The following is a 20,690-nucleotide window of genomic DNA, read 5'->3' as shown; positions in this document are numbered from 1 at the left end:
ATTGGTTGAAACAGCCTTCTAGCTGTGGGTTAAACCAGCACCATTTACCACCTAATCAAAACAACAACACTTCAGTGATGCTTGCGGAACACGACTTCGTCTCGTTCCTGACCGCATCACTGTCGTGGCAATAATCACGTTAACCCACACCCTCTCGTGTAATATTGCTTAACTCACCGCCCCGCTCTGTCGAGGCACACACAAACAAACCTAAAACCTAATACCACCACTTGTATACTGAAACCATGTACAAAAAGATATTGGGGGCCCAATGAATGGGGGCGGTCATCCATTCATTGGACAGCCCACTGGGTATACAGTATGCCCTGTACATCAAGTGGTCAGTCAAGGCCTGTGTTTATGGCTACAGTAGAATCAGTTCTGTACTGAATCAGTACAGTGACTCATACACAAGAATGCTATGAATGGCACTTGATGTGAAACGGGAGAAACATCAGAAACGTGGACCTCTGTGTGGAGGTCTCCCATGGGTCACGGACATGGTCAGGGAGAGAAGGATGAGGCTAAACAGAAAATACATTCAGGTCAGGAATGGAGACCAATCATCCGTTCAGGAGGGAAATCTCATACAGGATACACGATACACGATAAAGTCGACAAAACTGAAATTGGAACACTATAAAATTCAAACTGATGAATGGGTTCTCTCTCCTGACTGGATTAAATTAATAGTGACCCACCTGAAAATGTTTGTCTACTCTGTAGAGCAGGGATACTCAAATAGATTTACCTGTGGGCCACATTACAAAAATGGCAAGGGGCCAGGGGCCAGTAGATAAAATTACGACATTAATGATACTTGATATAACTTCTCTCTTTCAATTGCTTTATTTTCGCAAAATGTATCAAAGTACAATGTGCATGCACACAATATGTAAATAAATAAATGTGTTACATTTTCTTGCATAAACACAAAGAGCTGTTTCCATAACTGCACAAATTATTGCACATAACATGAGTAGCTGTTATAATAACATAATAACATAACATGAGTAGCTCTTTGCCTGCCTGCCTGCCTGTCTGTCTGTCTGTCCATGAGTAGTTATTTGTCTGTCTGTCAATGAGTAGCTGTCTTACTGTCTGCCTGTCTATGAGTAGCTGTCTGCCTGCCTGTCTATGAGTAGCTGTCTGTCTGCCTGCCTGCCTGTCCAATTGTCCATGAGTAGCTGTCTGTCTGCCTGTCTGAGTAGCTGTCTGCCTGCCTGCCTAATTGTCCATGAGTAGCTGTCTGTCTGCCTGTCTATGAGTAGCTGTCTGCCTGCCTGCCTAATTGTCCATGAGTAGCTGTCTGTCTGCCTGTCTATGAGTAGCTGTCTGCCTTCCTGCCTGTCCAATTGTCCATGAGTAGCTGTCTGTCTGTCTATGAGTAGCTGTCTGCCTTCCTGCCTGTCCAATTGTCCATGAGTAGCTGTCTGCCTGCCTGTCCAATTCTCCATGAGTAGCTGTCTGTCTGCCTGTCTATGAGTAGCTGTCTGACTGCCTGCCTGTCCAATTCTCCATGAGTAGCTGTCTGTCTGTCTGTCTGCCTGTCTATGAGTAGCTGTCTGCCTGCCTGCCAGCCAGCAAGTTGGTTAACAGAAAATAAATTGTTATGGCTGAGTAAAATAAAATACAATAAACACAATTTGCCTGAAAATAGATTACCCAGCTATGACCTTTTTCATGAAAAAAAATGAGTAGTGATATGGCTGACTGAGTAAAATAAAACAATCTACCTGAAAATAGATAGCTATAAGTGAAGAGCAATTTCCGCAATTACCATTTCCGCAATTTCCGTCAATTTCCATTTCCGCAATTTCCGCAATTTCCATTTCCACCATTTCCGCAATTTCCGCAATTACCATTTCCGCAATTTCCGCAATTTCCGCAATTTCCATTTCCGCATTTCCGCAATTTCCATTTCCACCATTTCCGCAATTACAATTTCCGCAATTTCCGCAATTTCCGCAATTTCCATTTCCATTTCCAACTATTAATGGCAGCTGGGTTTCATCATTCAAATAAAATAGAATTCTGTCCGTTTAGCTATAAAATTATGTCAGGGAATAGGGATAGTATATGTCTTTCATTTGCATTGCATCTCCCCCCCCCCCCCCCAAGCTTTTATTTTCGTTCGAGTAATAGTACAACTCTAATAGTATTACTTATAATAATGTAATTAAAGATAACTTCATTCAGATTTATTTATTTTTATTTCATTTTCCAGATTTTTTTTTCTTCTTTTTTTTAGATTTTCATTGGTGGGCCAGTCATAATGGTCCCGCGGGCCTGATGTGGCCCGCGGGCCTGAGGTTGAGTATCACTGCTGTAGAGGGAGACCCCTGTCACTGAACAAGCACTAATATAACTTTACAGCAATGATTACTATCAGATTATCTACCTTAAAAAATAAAATAAAAACAAAATCCCTTTTAAGAGTGAAACTAGTTTCGCCCGGGACTCGCACCGTCCCAGCCAACCCGCCACTTTTGATGCGTATGCACCGTCCCAGCAAATTGTGTCTGATTTGCTGGGACCAGATGACATGGTATGTATACAGTAACTAGCTCTCTCTCAATGATGACGTAAGAAATATGTGGATTAAAGGACCCAATGCCAGAGTGTAATTGGTTTTCGATGGTGAGGTAATGACGATATGTTTTAGGATTAAAGGTAATGCTCCTGTGTATATATTGTAACCTGGCACCACTGGGACGGTGCATACGCATCAAAAGTGGCGGGTTGGCTGGGACGGTGTGTAGGCGCAAAGTAACCACAGTATACCGCTAATCAATTTACAAATTACATATACATATATATAGTATATGTATAACTAGCTCTCAATGATGACGTAAGAAATATGTGGATTAAAGGACCCAATGCCAGAGTGTAATTGGTTTTCGATGGTGACGTAATGACGATATGTTTTAGTGTTGGGAGGATTGAAGGTAATGCTCCTGTGTATACATGTATGTAATCTGGCACCACTGCAGTATCAGGCACAATTTGCTGGGACGGTGCATATGCATCAAAAGTGGCGGGTTGGCTGGGACGGTGCGTAGGTGCAAAGTAACCACAGTATACCGCTAATCAACTTACAAATTACATATACATAATAACTAGTGCTCAATGATGACGTAAGAAATATGTGGATTAAAGGACCCAATGCCAGTGTAATTGGTTTTTGATGGTGACGTAATGACGATATGTTTTTTACACCTAATAATTAGAAATTTCAAACGTTCCTTCACAGAGATACTGAGATTTGACAGTTTATAGCGGTCGAAAGTACTTGCGCGCTCTGCTTGCTCACTAGTTGGCCATTCATGGCCTACTAGTGTGCAACAAGCAAGTATGCACTCGACAGAGTGCAGTTCTAGTTTAATGTCTATGTTTAACACATGTAATGAAGGAAAACGATATGCACATTCCAGTTTATGTTTATGTTTAACACAGCAACATTTGCATTGTTGTCTTTGGAAACAACAAACAAAAAACAATATTTTTGATTGCAGTGTAATTAGTGCCTTATTGCTGTCCTGAGTTTGGCAGAGCGTCCTCGTGGGTTCTCTGCTACTTCTTCCATCTGTGGAGTGACAACTCCTTTTTGTACGGAAACCCAGTGCAGATGGTCCCTCCCTCCATCGTCTTTGTTCTCCACCCCTGCTCTTTGCTCTCTCTGGTGGAAGCGCTGCTTTGTTGACAAGTCATTGTATCCCTGAAGGAAGCGTTTGACCAGTCTGTCTTCCAGTGAATGGAAGGTAAGCACACAAAGGCGGCCTCCAGGCCGCAGAACTTTCTGAGCAGCACGCAGACCTGCATGAAGTTCATTCAGCTCATCATTGACAAACATACGTAGAGCCTGGAAAGTCTTAGTGGCCACATGTGAGGATCGCTGAAGTCGGTCTTTGCGGGCATACAATGCAGCGGCAGAAAATGATCCTGGATACAGAGAGAAAGAAATGTCTAAAATGAGTGCAGCTTGTATAATTTAGTTTGTGCATTAAAAAACTTCTTACACATCTTAATAATCTATTTGTAACCTGTAATAAGAAAATATTATAATCATATTATATTATAAAATATATATAATTGAAATATATCACATAATTTGTCATGTTTGGTGATAGCTCTGGTCCATAGCCTTCTACGATTCTGCCCTGCAGTATAAGGCTATGGGACTTTCGGTTTTAAATCTCAAGTCGAAATCAGACCAGCCTCCAGAACGTTTTTGCTACTCACCAAAACAAAGGCGGGTTGTGTCATTAGAAAGCCTACTTTCCTTAGTGGACGCACTCTGAGCCCCCCACCACACGTATAAACGGTACTTTTTGGTTAAAAAGGGATTTTTTTTCACCGGAGGAAAAATATTCTCTATGAGGCAATTATCTGGGCAATATCGGTAGAAGGCGCAGTGGAGTAACTAAAAGTATTTTTTCCCCGGTGGAACCAAAATCCCCTTTTGGCCAAAAAGTACCGTTTATACGTGTGTCCACTAAGGAAAATAGGCTTTCTAATGACACAACCCGCCTTTGTTTTGGTAGGTAGCAAAAACGTTATTTTTATTTACTCTAAAGAGGAGAGGCTGGTCTGATTTCAATTTGAGATTTAAAACCGAAAGTCCCATAGCCTTATACTGTCGGGGAAGAATCGTAGAAGCAGTAGAAGGCTATGGACCAGAGCTAGTTTGGTCATAGGTTTGCAATAGAGGCTATTTTGCGTGACAATGAATACATGTGCACCTTGAGATTTTGACTTGCCCTTTGAATTGTTTAACACAAACAGTGTTAAAACCACTGCCATTATGTGTATTAGTGAACAGAAATACATAAATACACATAGAAGGAGAGAGATTAAGTACGAGTGCAATAGGCAGGGGATGAAGGAAGGTAAGAGAGAATAAAAATAAACAATTCGATAAAAAGATGGATAGTAAGACACAGCATTTAAATGAAAAGGGGAAAGTGAGTGGTGTGGCATTTCTCTCCTCCTGCGATCAACAGCTCTTAGTGTGACTCACCCGGCAATCAATACAATGCCTGCACAGCAAGGACCAGCCCTAGTCTAGCCTCACCAAGTCGTGCTCTCTCTCTCTCTCTCTCTCTCTCTCTCATTTATCTTTCAAAGGTCCCACGGACAGAGCCAGGGAAAGATGGCAGGGTAAGGAGAGATGAGGAGAAAGGAGAGGTGGAGATGGAGAAGAAAAGGGAATAGGGGTGATTGACAAGAAATAACAACAATGTGATCGGATAGGATAAACTACTACTTTCATCTTTCACCTATTATTGCATGTTAAGTTTCAGTTTCACTTGAGAGATGGTTCACAGCAACAAAAGAGTTCCAGTGTAACTTTTATGAAATGTTGGAGAAGTGAACATGTTCTTCCACAACTAATATTCTTATTCAATGGCTGATTAGTCTAACATCTGCCAGTCATATTAGAATAGTCATCAAGCATTGATCCCACATAGACCTATAACTGTTACAACTACAGTATGTAGTAATCCAGTAAAATAACCAAGCCAGATGTTCTCGTTTGCTAAATTTCAGAGCTACTGTAGGAATACTTAGTCATTAAATGACCAAGTATTCCTACAGTAGCATAATTTACTTTATGCTTAGTATGAGGTATAAAGTACAGCAGCCTTGTGTTCCTAAAACAGAAAGATTGGGTATTGGACTGACGTTATGTATCTTTCAGGAACTTTCACTGCTTTGTCTCAGTTTTTTTTTTCTTTGGAATGTTGCCACTACTGTTGGAGCAGCCATAAACTACACAGGTTCATCCCGATGTTCTGGGCATCTTTGTAATGTTAGTGTTAGTAAAAAGCAGGTAAAAGAGTAACGTTTGAGGCAGACTAACATCACTTTTCCATTCACTGTAGTAGAAGGAGGTGCGGGGAAACCGTAGATATGTCGTCTCCGCCTACAGGAAATACGTTGCCTGCGACCATGAGACCCGTTTCTGAATCGGTCTATAGTCATTGAAGTAACATGGAAGGCGGAAGCTATAATAGAAACAAAAATAGCAAATGCAATACCCCTTCCATGCACCCCTTGCTAGTGATACTGATGACCCCATGGCCAGATTTTCCACTTTCACATAAGATACTACATCTCACAATCTAATGGGTGGGCCAGGATTGCAGGATGAAACCTGATCCCAATGGGATCCCAATGGCCTTTCCATCTGCTAGTGCAATTCTTGCACGAATTCTTGCACTATTATTAAAGGCAATTCTGTCTTTAATAACATTTTTTTTCCCTTTTTGATACATTTTGTCCCCACAAAATGTCTGCAACACAAACATTAAATGCCATTGACAATGAAGGGAGAATTGTACGTCATCTTGTCCTCACACGTCTCATATTTGCCATCGACAATTAAAGGAGAAATTAGGTCAAATGTCCGCCAAATATGACGTACATTTGTGGCAACAGGCATTCTGATTGGCTAGAATGAGATGATGCATGATGATGTACGATAAGAGCGCCCCTCACTTCACACATGTGTGATTTTAAGGGGCGCTAGCCCCTTCTATAAACAGCTTTTGACCCCACACATCTCAAGATTTGCCATTGACAATGAAAGGGGAATTCAGGTCAAATGTCCGCTAAATCTTGTCCCCACACGTCTCAATATTTGCCATTGACAATGAACGGAGAAATGATGTCTGAACTCTGCTAAATATGACGTAAATTAAACATCAAAACATTAAACGCCATTGACATTGAAGGGAAAATGTACGTCATATGTAAACGAGCCAATCACAGGCAACAGGCATTCTGATTGGCCAGTATGAGATGATGTATGATGATAAGAGCTGATAATTCCGCTAAATATGACGTAAATTAAAGACCATTGACAATGAAGGGAAAACGTACATCATATGTAAACGAGCAAATCGGCTAACCAATCACATGTTTTTTTTAATAAGGATGGCAATGTCGGTCAGTTCACATTCACACCACATTGGTTTGGTTGTATCAGGTGTAAGGAGAAGAACAGCTTCTCTAGGCGATGGTAGAGAGGCTTTTCAAATCCAGTCTTCATTACAGGTACTTCCTTAGGTATTTTTCTACTGTCTTCTGCCCCGATGTGCTGTCTCCCAGGCCAGGTCTGCAGGGGCTGCTGTAATGCTGTTACTCTGCTCAAATATTATAATAAATTGTCAACCTTCACCCTGACTGAATATTAATATTTTCCATTATAGGAGGTTGCCGACAGATTCAGCTGCAGAGCTCAGAATCTGTCTTAAGTGATTAGATTGAGTGAGACAATACTCCAAACAATAACCCCAAAAGTGATTCCTCTTATACAACCTCACCCCCCCCCCCCCCCCACCCAACCTTTTTCATCTATGTCCATAGCATTTTTTTTCTCAACAATATAGTGTCATAAGCAGCTGAGCACAGACCCCCTTGGGACTTACACAAGGATTGATTGGGATAAACATTAGTAGTGACTCGCTATGCTCTTCAAAAGAGATCAAACAACTGCCCTCGCTCACACCTGTTCTCCCTGTGTGACGCACACACCATGTGCAATATCTATTGAAAGGACAGCTCGCTCTCATTCCAGCTCAAATCCGAAGGAACGCCTTGAGAAAATGATCCACCAAGACATAAAATGTCATCCTAGCCTTATGCGCATGAGTGAATAATGTGTGTGTGCCTCTATATAAACTAGAACCTACTAGCTTGTTGCACACAAGTAGGCCATTTCACCTACTAGTGCGCAAGCAGAGCGTGCAAGTACTGTAGACCGCTACAAACTTTCAAATCTCAGCCTCTGTGAAAGAACATTTGCAATATTTAATTATTAGGTTTAGCTATTTGCTACGTACCTTGCTTTTGGAGGAGAAAAAGTAGTATTTTGAAGTATGGTAATGATTACTTATGCCTGTTGTGGCAGTGCACCTTTAGTCCACCCGACACTGAAACATGTCATCGTTACGTCACCATCGATAACCAATACCCTGGCATTGGTGATGTCAGCGGTCGACAACATGAGGTGACACTAGACATCAGACTGTATTATAATAGTATACAAGGTTTTGTTGTTGTATGTGGGATGTGCATTAGACGGAAATGAGGGAAATAGGAATGTGGCTGGAGTGGCTGAATAATGGATTACGGACGTAATCGACAGAGACTGGATGAAGACATGGTTAGTGGAAATGTTAGCGTTGGCTAATGGCGTCCCCTCATGAGCGGTCCGATGTTTTTAGCTTTGGAGGTGAAATGGGGCAAAAATATGAAAGTAAATATCTATCTATAAATGCACCAAGTCAAAGTCTTATATTTTTTATCCCACGATTTTGTAACCCATTTTTCACCCCTGTGTCAATCATCTAATGTGATCCTGGGCTCTACACACCCTTCGCCAACCTGGGGAGAGCAACGGACTTAACTCATGCTTCCTTCATGCTTGAGTGTCCAAGTTGCTCCTTTACACCTGACAGGGGGGAGTTTCCCTGGTTGGACGTAGCGCGTGGAAGGAACACGTTATTCCAACCAGTTCCTTTCCCCTCCATCAGGCGCCCCGGCTGGCCAGGGGAGGCAGTTTAGAGACCAGGATTACTGCATGTTTTTGTGAGGGTACCTACCCTAGGGGACACGGGGAGAACATGCAAACTCCACACAGAAAGGCCCTTTCGCCAACCCCGCCTTCGGGTATGGGCACTGATGACATGGAGGAGGAAACACGCCGCCAGCACCCACAGCGCCCCAAGTCTCTGTGTGTACGTACGTGTGTATGTACTTCTGTAATCCACGTTACTCTGTAAACCGTTCACCCTACCGACTTCAAATTCGAGACACGTGTTCCACACCCCCACAGGGAGTGTAGTGCGCCAGTGCACAGTGTCTAGTCCGTCGGATAGACGGTTGGTTGTCCAGAACCAGCACAAAAGCCTCTGCACAGGCTCTGGACCTGGTAGGGAGCAATGTCAATATCACGGTGCAACGCAAAAGAGCGTTACGGACGTATGGCTACTGACGTCGGGTAATTGCAAACGTGATGTGTGAAAACATAGCAATGGAAATTTGGGGCATGACTCCACTCTGCACCACTTTCCAAATGTAAGATAGGATAGGAAGTTGTGGGGGCCATGCAGGCACCCAAAACAAATCGAGGAAAGCGGATGATAGTTCAGATCACATGTAGTCTGTTCAGAGACAAACAGGGCAAACAGATCAGGGAGACCATCTTAATAACTTGATCCCCTGTTTTTCTTTCTCTTTTACTGATTGATGAGTATAGTAGGTAGATACCTGCCACCACACTAGCCAGCTGTTGTGTCCGGGTGATGGGATAGACACTACGTGCCTCGACAATGGCTGAGGCTATTTTCCTGGCATGTCTTTCCTCTCCGTATGCAGTGAGGATGGATGCAAGAGCCTGTTGATCTAAGGCATTCACAACGTCAGCGGCGCAGGGCATGTCAGGGTACCTACGCACAAAGAAGAGACCAATTAAGCATCTTGACGTCACACCCTTGCTGACAGCAGCGAATCCTAGACACATTTCAGATACAGCTGAAGAAAACCTATATGGTGGACAGAAAATGAATGATTTGAGTGTGCTTAATGAAAGAAAGGGTAGCTCACACCATAGATAGGCCAGTCACCATTACTTGACTTGAATTGTCACGCGAATAATTAACGCTAAGTAATGAGTTGTGTTTTTGGCACTGAACATTGGAAAATAATGACTACAAAATACATTTACGTTTGCCTTTTAGGCTTTGTAAACAAAACGTGCACAGGGCAGATGACAAACAATCATTCTGTAACAATCGGGTGACTTATTAGAATACATTTTATAAAATGTGGGAAGTGTAACACATACATAAAAGAAGCTTGATAAACTACCCATGGATGGATTATTTTCAAGAGGTAATTTCCCAGTACATTTCCAGGACATACAACCTTGATGTGACTTATATCGTATATCGATATCAAGTAATTATATATGTTCATATTTTATTGCGACTGCAGGTCACTGTTAACTATGAAATTGTGCATTTCCCGTCAGTTGGTCACGTCAGTTGGTCACGCCCCATATATGGTCATGCCTCGTGACATCATATGATGATGTCTCCATTTTGACAGAACTATGGCATGACGTTAATGAATTGAAGTTTAACACATTCATTAACACCTCAACAACAGCTTCATAACAGCTACTTGAACCAGTCAATTTATGGAAATATAAACCTCTCACGGCAGTTTGGCTGGACCTGAGTTGGCTCTGTACTTGGACCTATTTTATTTCAATCTACACCAAATCTCTTCCCCACAGAATATGAAAGCTGAAGTTTAGTGATGGTGCTTCTGAATCTTTTGATGTAAGTGATGTACTGAATAACTTACTGTAAAATGTGTTAAATTAACTGCATTTGAATTATTGTCCTATATTCCAAGTACATTACAAAATGAAACTGTGAAGAACACATTCATTTTTTAGAGTAAAGACTGGAACATTTGCTGTTTAAATCTGATTACTCACCGATGTAACAATCAAACTGTCCGTCTAGGAATAGTAGGACAAGTTTATTTGAAAAGCTCATGTCAAATTAGTATCAACATCCTCTAGAATGGAAAGATTGATTGATGGGAGGAGACTCAGGAGAGTAATAGTCCTTGTAATGTGCATGCATTAAATCAACCTTTTTGTTTGTTTTGTTTTGTTTGTTGCAAATTACATAAAATTGCAACCATACAGTATTACGTTTTCATAATAACGCTGTTAAGTGAACAAAAAAATCACCGTGTGAAGTGAGAGGTGCTACTATATTAAAGTCTAACTCATGTTGATTAGGTGATGAAATGGTGATGTAAAACAAACATTAAACGCCATTAACAATAAAGAGACAATATGATGTAAATGACACATTATGACGTACACTTTCCCTTCATTGTCAATGCGTTCGCAAAAACAAACATTGAACTAAAGACAAACATTAAACCTGTGTATAGGAGGGGCTAGCGCCCCTCAAAAATCACACTTGCGTGAATCGAGGGGCGCTCTTATCATCATACATCATCACATTCCGTGCTCAGCCAATCCAGTCATCACATTCCATGGTACAAACACACAAAGCTGTGCATATGGGGCTAGAGCCCCTCAAAAAGCTGGACAGACAGGAAAATATTTACTCTACATAATTATAGGGTAAATAAAAAAAAGGGTTAGTGCCCTAACCCTTTCAGGACGGGAACCCCTTTTGGTGTTTTAACCCATTCATGACAGGAACCCCATTTGGTGTTTTAAGCATTATGATATACTTTAGCTATTGAAAAATAGCAGATCTACAAGCTCATAACGAGCTTGTAGATCTATGTTTGAAAAATCGTGAAAATGTGGCACAAATTTGGAATATATAATCTTTGCTTCTGGTGGGTCCCTGGAACAACATATTTTGACATGGGGATCGGAGGCCAAATACATATACTTTTTGTAGAATCGAGGTCAGGTCTAAATGGGTTAAACAAACATTAAAGTCCATAGACTTGGCTGGCAAACGATTTACGTGCTCTAAACAAACATAAAATATATAGACTATATATAGACTTGGCTGCCACATAACATAATCTTCAAAAGCCATGTATTCCACTCTAAAAACAATATTAATCTATAATCTCTGTAGAAGGAGCATGATGATTCAAAGCACATGACTAAGAGTCTATACTCTATACCGTTAGTTGTTTACATTTTATTTTAATTCATTTGCTCAAACGATCCTTCCTGCCACCGGCTTATTTAGCAAAGTCACATCTGAACGTGGTGCTGTATCTCATTTATCATTTGCCTTTTAAACTTAACACATCCAATAAATGGCAACATCACTAAAGAAAAACTAAATCATAAATCTGTGGTCATATAACTTCTGTTTAATACCATTAATCACTCGGGACTGGCCTCGGGATATGATCCCGTGGATCTTTTATTTCTCAAGGAGATTGTGTTCAAGTTTGATGGCATGTTTAAATTTGCTGAAGTGCTGTTGCAGTTGTTCCACTGAGACCTTTTGTGGAAGCTTCTGAAAGTTATTAAGTATAGGATTATATTTGTCCAGGTGATGGCCCTTGTCTGGCAGGGGATTTGTATTGTCACACCTTTACTAGCAAGGCTTGCTGAGGTGGGTGTAGTATGTGTGTAGAGGTCACAGGGAAGCATTAGTAACTCATAAGAGGCCTCTTTGAAGAGTCTGTTGGCAGAGGTTATTGCCTTAAAGTCTTGATCTCTACTTTCCTAGAGTATTGTTTTCTGCAGCAGCACTTGGACTGTGACAGATATTTTGAGAGTGTTGTGCTGTTTGCTACACTAGGGTAGGGATGTAACGATATAGAAACTCATAAAAAAATCGATAATTACTTTTCCATTCAATCTACTGTACAGTATACTGGTGGATTATAACGTATTTGCCAGAGAATCAATGTTTAATTATTTATATCCATATTCATATTTCTTTCCTGAAAACACAGATTTAATTTCTTTGCTAAATAGTTACTGTATCGATTTTAAATCATTGATTTTAATCATCGTATCGCCTTAATGAACCAATATCGTCCATATATCCTATCGTCAACCATAATGGCTATCGCAACCAATTTATCGTTACACCCATATTTAGGTGGCTATGAACCTGGAAACTTGAAAAACTGCAGCAATAGTGTGCTGTGCATCAGAGCTTCAGACTTTTTTTTTTTTCTTTTTACAAATTCAGGTAAAGTCTTCCAATTGTGTTTAGTGGTCTAACTATTCAAGGAAGGCTATTAGTACTGGACAGTAAGTAGCATGTCTCAAATTATGCTGATCATCTGCTAGTGTGTGGAAACAGACATAATGTTGTTGGTCCGTCACGCCCCCATTCCCGTTGGTCCGTCACGCCCCCCCCCCCCCCCCCCCCCCCCCATTCCCGTTGGTCCGTCACGCCCCCATTCCCGTTGGTCCGTCACGCCCCCCCCCCCCCCCCCATTCCGATTGGTCCGTCATGCCCCCATTCCCGTTGGTCCGTCACGCCCCCATTCCCGTTGGTCCGTCACGCCCCCCCCCCCCATTCCCGTTGGTCCGTCACGCCCCCATTCCCGTTGGTCCGTCACGCCCCCCCCCCCCCCCCCCCCATTCCGATTGGTCCGTCATGCCCCCATTCCCGTTGGTCCGTCACGCCCCCATTCCCGTTGGTCCGTCACACCCCCCCATTCCTGTTGGTCCGTGAGTCCACAATTAGTGATTCAACAGAGAACCAATAGATCACTTACAGTATGTTATGGAACACAGTACTACTGATTCAACTGAGAACCAATAGATCACAATATGTTATGAACACAGTAGGTCTACTACTGATTCAACCAATAGATCACATGTTGGAACACTTACCTGGCTCCATCCATCCTCATATCCAAGGGTCCATCCTTGCTGAGTGAGAAGCCCCTCTCCGGCTGATCCATCTGCATGGAAGAGCAGCCTGCATCTAGGAGGACAGCGTCAACACTACCTGGTCCAATCTTCAACTCAGTCAGCAGGCCCTCAAGTTCACTGAAACGGCCAAGGATTGGTTTTGCTCGATCACTGAAGGAAGAATTTGGTGGAGGGAAAGGATGAACGGAGAAAAGAGAGAGACAACGGCTCTAGTGAATTTACTTAATGTAACATTGCAAACACAACCCCATCTTGAGCCCGATTCATGTTTCTGATATAGATGGCATCTGTGATGACATGATTCAATTGTGGACTGCGCGGAGGATCAATGTTCACAGCCAAGCACTCAAGATTTCGAAAGAACATAATATATTACATTGCCATGATTGACTGGCTCTTAGTCTTAGTACAACAGACTATGATGAAAAATATTTAATATATATTGGTCCTGCAGTTTGTGAGAGTAGCTGTGGAAGCCCCCCCCCCCCACACACACCCCACACACACACACACACACACACACACACAAAGCAAATTCTACATGGACATAACATTCAGCTGATGCTGCTATGCCAATCACAGCTCAGCTACCACACAAAGCTCATGTTATCTCATCATTAATGATGTCTTGTTCAATATGCATATCACTGTACCCAATGTTAAAGGATGAAGGTAAACAATTCATACACACCTAAATAAGCTATAGTCTGTTTTCAATTGACATTTAATTAGAATTAGCACATCATTGGTGAAGTGCAGGTATTCTTCAAGATAATATATGCATATTACTATTCGGCTTACACTATTACGCCAATCACTGTTCACGTCGCGTAGCTCCAGTCACATTTGCACAGGGAAACCGTGTGTGCATTAGGCAATGTCTTGTTTTCACTTGAGGGGTTGAAGACGAGAGGAAGGTCTAGATATTTTTACAGGCCAAAACATTGTGTTGTTGTGGGGGACTTGTCATTAAAGGGCATTTAAAATAAAATACATTTAGAGCATATCCATGGTCATAATGGGGACATACAGTTAAAGGTATGGGTAAGACAGTGATATGTTTTAGTTGCAGTTTCTCAGTGTTCCAGTTCTCTTCTTTTTTTTCTGCTAATTTCTTTGTGCTATCACGTCCAATTGGTCTACTTTTCAGGCTTGACGCCATGAAAATATAATCCTGTCGTAGAATATATAAGATGAAAACTACAACCCAAAAGTTTTAAAATGCATTGAGTTTATTTTAAAATAAATACAAATAAAATGGTCACAAAGACCTTCTTCAAGATGGCTCTAACCCTCAATATCCTGTTATGTACGTAGCTGTCAGTCTAGCATTTCATTTCAAAACATCATGTGACATCTAAGAAGACACATCATCTAAAAAGTCTTGAACATTCATCAGTTTCAGTTTGTAAATACATCAATGATGCGAATATAATCTATTTCTAATGGATGCCTTGGCCTGGAAGGTGATCTCCAACTTTCTTAGAGTGTTTCAACCCTCAACCACTACACTCTCCAGTTGGCGGGTCAGCAGTGATTGGCCAAGTCACTGCCCCTCTCCTCCAGGCTTCCAGCTATAGACCACGGAGGGGCGCCCCACACGCAGCCATCACTGAGGCGCAACCAGCACCGGGAGAGAAGGCCACACCCGGCCAACAGGCTGTGGTTCGAAACCTGCCGGCCAGGTGCAGAAAACCAGTGCTGGCCACACCCCAGCGACCGCTGCGCCCAGGGCACCCCCGTGGACCCGCCCACTGTCCTTTCTCCCCTGCCAGAACTAACAGGAAGCTCTCTCTGCCTTGTGTGTTCTTGGGGGATATCAGGCACTTTTTGAAACCAGTCCCTTGACTTGAAGTGCTCTTCGGAGGTTCCCTCATCAGGAAGTGCCCCTCCAGCTGAATCAAGTTCCCTTGATTAGGGTGCATGTGTATCTGTTTGTGTGACATGTGGATTTTATTAATATGGACGACACTTAATATGGCGCAGCCTCGCGTGAACGCGCATATCGAGGGCAAGTGTGTAGGGCGAGTGGCGACTGGCGAGTAGGCGGTTTCAAAAAGGGGGTAGGACTATGGTTTGCCTCCTGCCTAGTGTCCTCTTACGTCTCACCAGACTGTTCGTCTGTGCGGTGTGCATGTGTCCGTCCTAGTCCACACTTGGCCTTACTCTGGTGTATTTGAGTCAAGGGAGCCTTCGTCTTTCAAAACATGATCATCAGGTAAGGAGGAAGTGTACAGTATTTGTTAAAATGTCGTTATGTGGACATGCCCACCAGTTAATTAAGTATGCCTGGTGTGGGTGTCTGGGTAATGGGTGGTGAGGTGATCCACCTGAACTGAAGCTGCACCCACAGCTGTTGTTATATGATAAAGGGGGAGGGGTTAGGGGAGGGATGATAGTGTGATCACTGTATTTTTCATTGGCACGTTTGACTGTCAAGGTTTCAGCCTCCAGGAAGAAACCCTAAATACAAAGGGAAGACACCATTGCACATAACAACCACACCAAGGGGTCTAATGAAGTACTCTCACCTCATGAATACATGAAAAACTGGAAAGAAATACAAAAGTCACGGCACTCCATCTTTCATATTTTTCCAATTTGGATCTATCACGTTATAACTTAGTATAACTTGAGGAAGCCCTGTCAGTGTTGCCAACTCTCCAGTAACGGAAGTAGCTAGTGGCTCCTCGAAAAGTAGCTAAAAGTCGCCAGGGGTGGGATATGCGCGCGCGTAGCGCGCGCCGCCCCTAGCGACTTATTTGCGTCCCTAGCGACTTTTAGGCGCCCCTTAGTGCACTTAGTTTGTATCATCTCTTCATTTGATAACACATCGTTTAAACTCATTGTAATATTAAAAAAAAACATACCTCAATTCAACTAATGTTTAGAACGCTATTTTGTTCCGATCCATACAGGAATTAGAAGGTTAATACTTTATGCATCCGAGTGTGTATTTTATTTTTACTAGCAGACTAAACTGAGCTGCCAGTGCTTCCTCCTTTCTTGCTCTGTCGAGCTCGAGGGGCGCGTTCGGAAATACCGCACCGGAGCGCACTCGCCCAGGCAGAGCAAGAAAGGAGGAAGCACTGGTAGACAGTCTGTGCAGTGTGCACATAACCGAGCCGAGGAAGCCACTGAGCCTGCTGTGACCTGTGAGCCAGACCAGACGCGCCGACCACTTTTAGTTTTGCCAATTTCGCGGATTTGAGGCTGAGAAAAAAAAAAAAAAAATTATCTCTGGCGCATATCTGGCGCCTGTCAACACGATTTGTCCCCAATTCACCAGGGGAAAAAAGCTAGATTTCTCGGCAGAAGCTTTTCACTAATTCAGTCGCTAGGGAGGTCTGGAAAGAAGCTAAATATGACGACAAATCCGCTAAGTTGGCAACACTGAGCCCTGTATGGACGAAACATTGTTCACTTTTGGGGATGTGCATAGCCCACCTTATTTTCAAATAACTTTTATTATAGTCACATCATGGGCCAAAGGTGCTCTTTCATTATAAGTGAGGGACATACTATGTCTAGGATTGTTTATATAAATATAAAACTTAACCCCATTAACATGTAAGTATATGAAATTTATCCTGAATGGCAGCCTAGGAGTTCAATCTTCTAGCCTAATGATGAAACTGTTCAGCCACCCTTCCTTGTCTGGAACTGTACAAGGCTCAGCCACTCCCTCAGGCACACAAGGTGAGATCCTCAAGTCATGTTCATGCATTTTTCATGTGACCTTTCAAGACAGTGTGAACAAAGATGATGGTAGAAATAAGCAAAGGAGCAAGCCTCTATACACGAGCCAGAGGGAGCAGTAGATCTGTAGCAGGATTGTCCTACTTTTAAGGTCAGGAACCCACATGGTTAATCAAATATATTAAAAGGGCATGGAAATCACAGTCTACAAAGCCTTATGGTGCAGGCTTGCAGCATGGGTATGTTCAAGCTCTGACATGACTGAGCCAGGCACTTAGTCCTCTACAGATAAATAAGAACTGACACAATCCTTCTTTATCTTCCTATTCACTCACTTATTTTACTCAGGTGAAATTTACAAAGAATTGTCTTTGTAAATTTCGTAAAACATAATTTGAAGTCTCTTCCTACTCAAAAGCTAGAGCCATTCAGAGCAGAGCATACCCCAGTGGGTCCACTATTTCTACACCCACTGATGCAAAAGGAAATATACAGTACAGCGAGCATGGGAGCATCTCACCCAAGCTGCCAGGGCTTTCCTTTGCCTTGCAGATATCCTTTGCTATTTTGTACATCAGATTTGTTGAAAATCTATAACAGAGGCTTTCCTCAACGTCCCCCTCACCTGCCCACTGCTCTTTTGCTACCTTGTCCTTACAAACCAGTAACACACATATCAAACCTGTAAGGCTTTGCTCTTTTGTACTCGGATGAAAAATGTCATTCAGTAGTGCGGTTGAATTTATTTCCCTCAAGATATTGCGGATTAATCTTTACAACGAGGTATAGATTGTAAGGATCGGGCGTTCGTGGAATGAGCAACACAGCTAAACGTGTGGGTAGCACCTCCAAAATATTTGCCAAAATGGCAAGTTGTTGGTATTCAACCCTTTGCTTAGTGGATTGGCTGATTGCACTCTCCCACAGTAATAAGGGAAAAAACACATATTGGCCATTAACTTTACACTTGGTGTTAGGGAACTTGGTAGCGGGAGGAAGATCGATGCGCAGCCACAACATTTGGCATGGTATGGGGCAGTATCTCTCTCACAGGCAAGACATAACTTGAAGTTGTCATCATTGAAGGCAATATCAATGCAGTGAGATATCGGGATCCAGCGGCGATCCCATATATTCAGAATCTGGGACCTAACGTCATTCTCCAGGATGACAACGTTCTCCCCCACAGAGCCAGGATCTTCACAGAGTAGCCTACCAACAGCATTTTGGAGTGGAGAGGATGGAATGGCCTGCCGTGAGTCCAGACCTCAACCCATTTGAACACTTGTGGGATCAGCTTGGGTGTGCTGTACGTGCTAGGCTAGGGTGACCAACAGAACCACGTTGGATGACTTGCAACAAAACCTGGTTGAGGAATGGGATGCCATCCCACAGCAAAATGTGGCTAGGTTTGTTGACCAGCATGGTGCCAAGCTGTTGCAGCTGCTTTTGGATCTTCCAGACGCTATAGAGTTTCCTAACACTGAGTGTAAAATGAATGTAAAAATGGCCAATATGTCTTAATACGGTGGGAGAGTGCAATCATCCAATACACTAAGCAACTCAAAGCAAGGGTTGAATACCAAGCACTTGCTATTTTGGCAAATCTTTTGGAGGCGCTACCCACACGTTTAGCTGTGTTGCTCATTCCACGAACGCCTGATCTTTACAATCTATACCTCGTTGTAAAGGTGACTAATCAACGATTATATAAAATACAATACCAATTGGTATTATAAAAGTGGAGAAATAATGGACCAAAGTTAAGTTTCCGAACTTTTGTTGCTGAGCTCATGTGTGTGTGTGTGTGTGTGTGTGTGTGTGTGTGTATATATATATATATATATATATATATATATATATATATATATATATAATAATTTAATTATTATTATTTTTCCCCCATTTTTTTCTTTCTTCAAAATAGCAGAAACAGAAATTTAGAAGTCACATACCACATACCACAAAGGACCTATAGGGGGATAACATAACCTTTTTGTATAGGATCTTTTTGTAGCATCTTCTACACCATGTTTTTGTAAGCCACTGAAGGGTTTAAAAATATGCAAAACAGTTACATAACATTTGTAAATTATTAACTTCTTTATGTGGCTTAGACACAGGGTTGGAGATATAAATTCCTTATGTAAGGTCTTATATTATTAAAGAGGACAAGTTTCAGTGGTGTGTGCTGAGGTCCACGTGTAGGCTCATAATTGCTTAAGAGATCTGATCTATTTATAGCCGTAGCAACCCACAACATTGACATCATTTGAAACTTAAAACAGAATAACGAATAAACCATTTTTGTTACTCTGGAATCCCGTTGGATCTACCTAAAAGGGTTGCACTGAGACAGGCAAAAACTTGGCACATTAAATCACACATGAAATGTCAAAGTCAAAGTCATACGATTTGCTGACTTAAAGGTATATTCAGTGATTTCACTTAATTCAAATTCACTTTTCTTTCAATTTTTGTGATAATCCTTCCTAGTATAGAGTGTGCTGACCATATAATTAGTTCCTCCCTATCACCAGTGAACCGCAGAGGTAAAAAACCCTAGTTTCGGCTTTGGTGGTGGGTGAGAAAGCCTTCATCCAATCAGGATAGAGGGCGTTCCTCTAATCAGGATTGAGGGCCTTGGTGCGCGTCCTGTTGGCCTGTTGCATGTCCCCCCACTGTATAGTGTGTGCATGTGCATATCACCAGGTTTTTTTCCAAATCACCCAAATCACTGAATGCTCCTTTAAGTTCAATAATTGTTAGGTATCCTCACAAAAAACATGCAGTAATCCTGGTCTCTAAACTGCAGTGGTGTCGCTCATCAAAAATAGCCATTCTACAAGCTCACAACACGACACATCACGACTGGGGTTCAGGCAGGCAGACAGTCACAGTCGGACAGATGGGCGGGCAGACTGGCATGCCGATTGACAGGTCAATGGATGAGTTGGCAAACGATGAACTACGTCTTAAAATATCAATTTAACGATAAGGTCGAACAAATTAGCAATATAAGCTATACGCAAGCCAGGTCTTCCACAATACTGTGGCACCTCCCCTTGGCTCCACATCCCAGCTATCAAAAACAGTGTATCACTTTTGTAAAATGTGTGGATGCACCATGGCCTCTTCTACCCTTTGTCAAAAGTCGTATTGGTGTAATAGGCTCCCTCTCCGGTATTCATGCTTCCAACAGTAGAATGACCATAGCAATGAAGCATATATTAATGTGCAAAAAGTAATAACCAACTACTTGATACATTTTAACTACCTCCTGACCTAAACTATCTATATCCGAGTATATCCTCTAGTTTAAAGATCAATAAGTTAAAATCAATTTCTGTTGTATTTTCTCTAACTTATGTACTTATATGATAAAAATTAAATCATTTAAAATGTATTTATTGACAGCAGTGACAGCACCTCCAATATTGGCATTTTTCAGTAGGCATGGATTTTTCTAGTGATGTACACTGCCTGTACTTTATGATCACCAACAATGGTGTTCAGTGATTGGTCGCTGGGGACACTGACATGCACACATCAACTGAAACAC

At 42.1% G+C, this 20,690-nt stretch overlaps 1 protein-coding gene across 1 annotated transcript in view; it reads right to left on the bottom strand.

Annotated features, from left to right (window-relative positions):
• Positions 1–3,239: 3,239 nt before the first annotated feature.
• mettl15 (methyltransferase 15, mitochondrial 12S rRNA N4-cytidine) overlaps positions 3,240–20,690 on the bottom strand; it is a 64,083-nt gene continuing 46,632 nt past the window's right edge. Inside the window, exons 3-5 of the mRNA XM_080768212.1 lie at positions 13,388–13,579; positions 9,277–9,455; positions 3,240–3,942 (exon numbers count right to left, since the gene is read on the bottom strand). Of these exons, the coding sequence (XP_080624338.1) occupies positions 3,521–3,942; positions 9,277–9,455; positions 13,388–13,579 (793 nt within the window). The 3' untranslated portion in view covers positions 3,240–3,520. The remainder of the gene's footprint in view (positions 3,943–9,276; positions 9,456–13,387; positions 13,580–20,690) is intronic.

The sequence above is a fragment of the Protomyctophum bolini genome (assembly GCF_963924005.1).
Source record: "Protomyctophum bolini genome assembly, chromosome: 1".
Taxonomy (NCBI): Eukaryota; Metazoa; Chordata; class Actinopteri; order Myctophiformes; family Myctophidae; genus Protomyctophum; species Protomyctophum bolini.
Note: the sequence above shows the minus strand (reverse complement) of the source record. Positions and strands in the feature narration are given on the sequence as shown.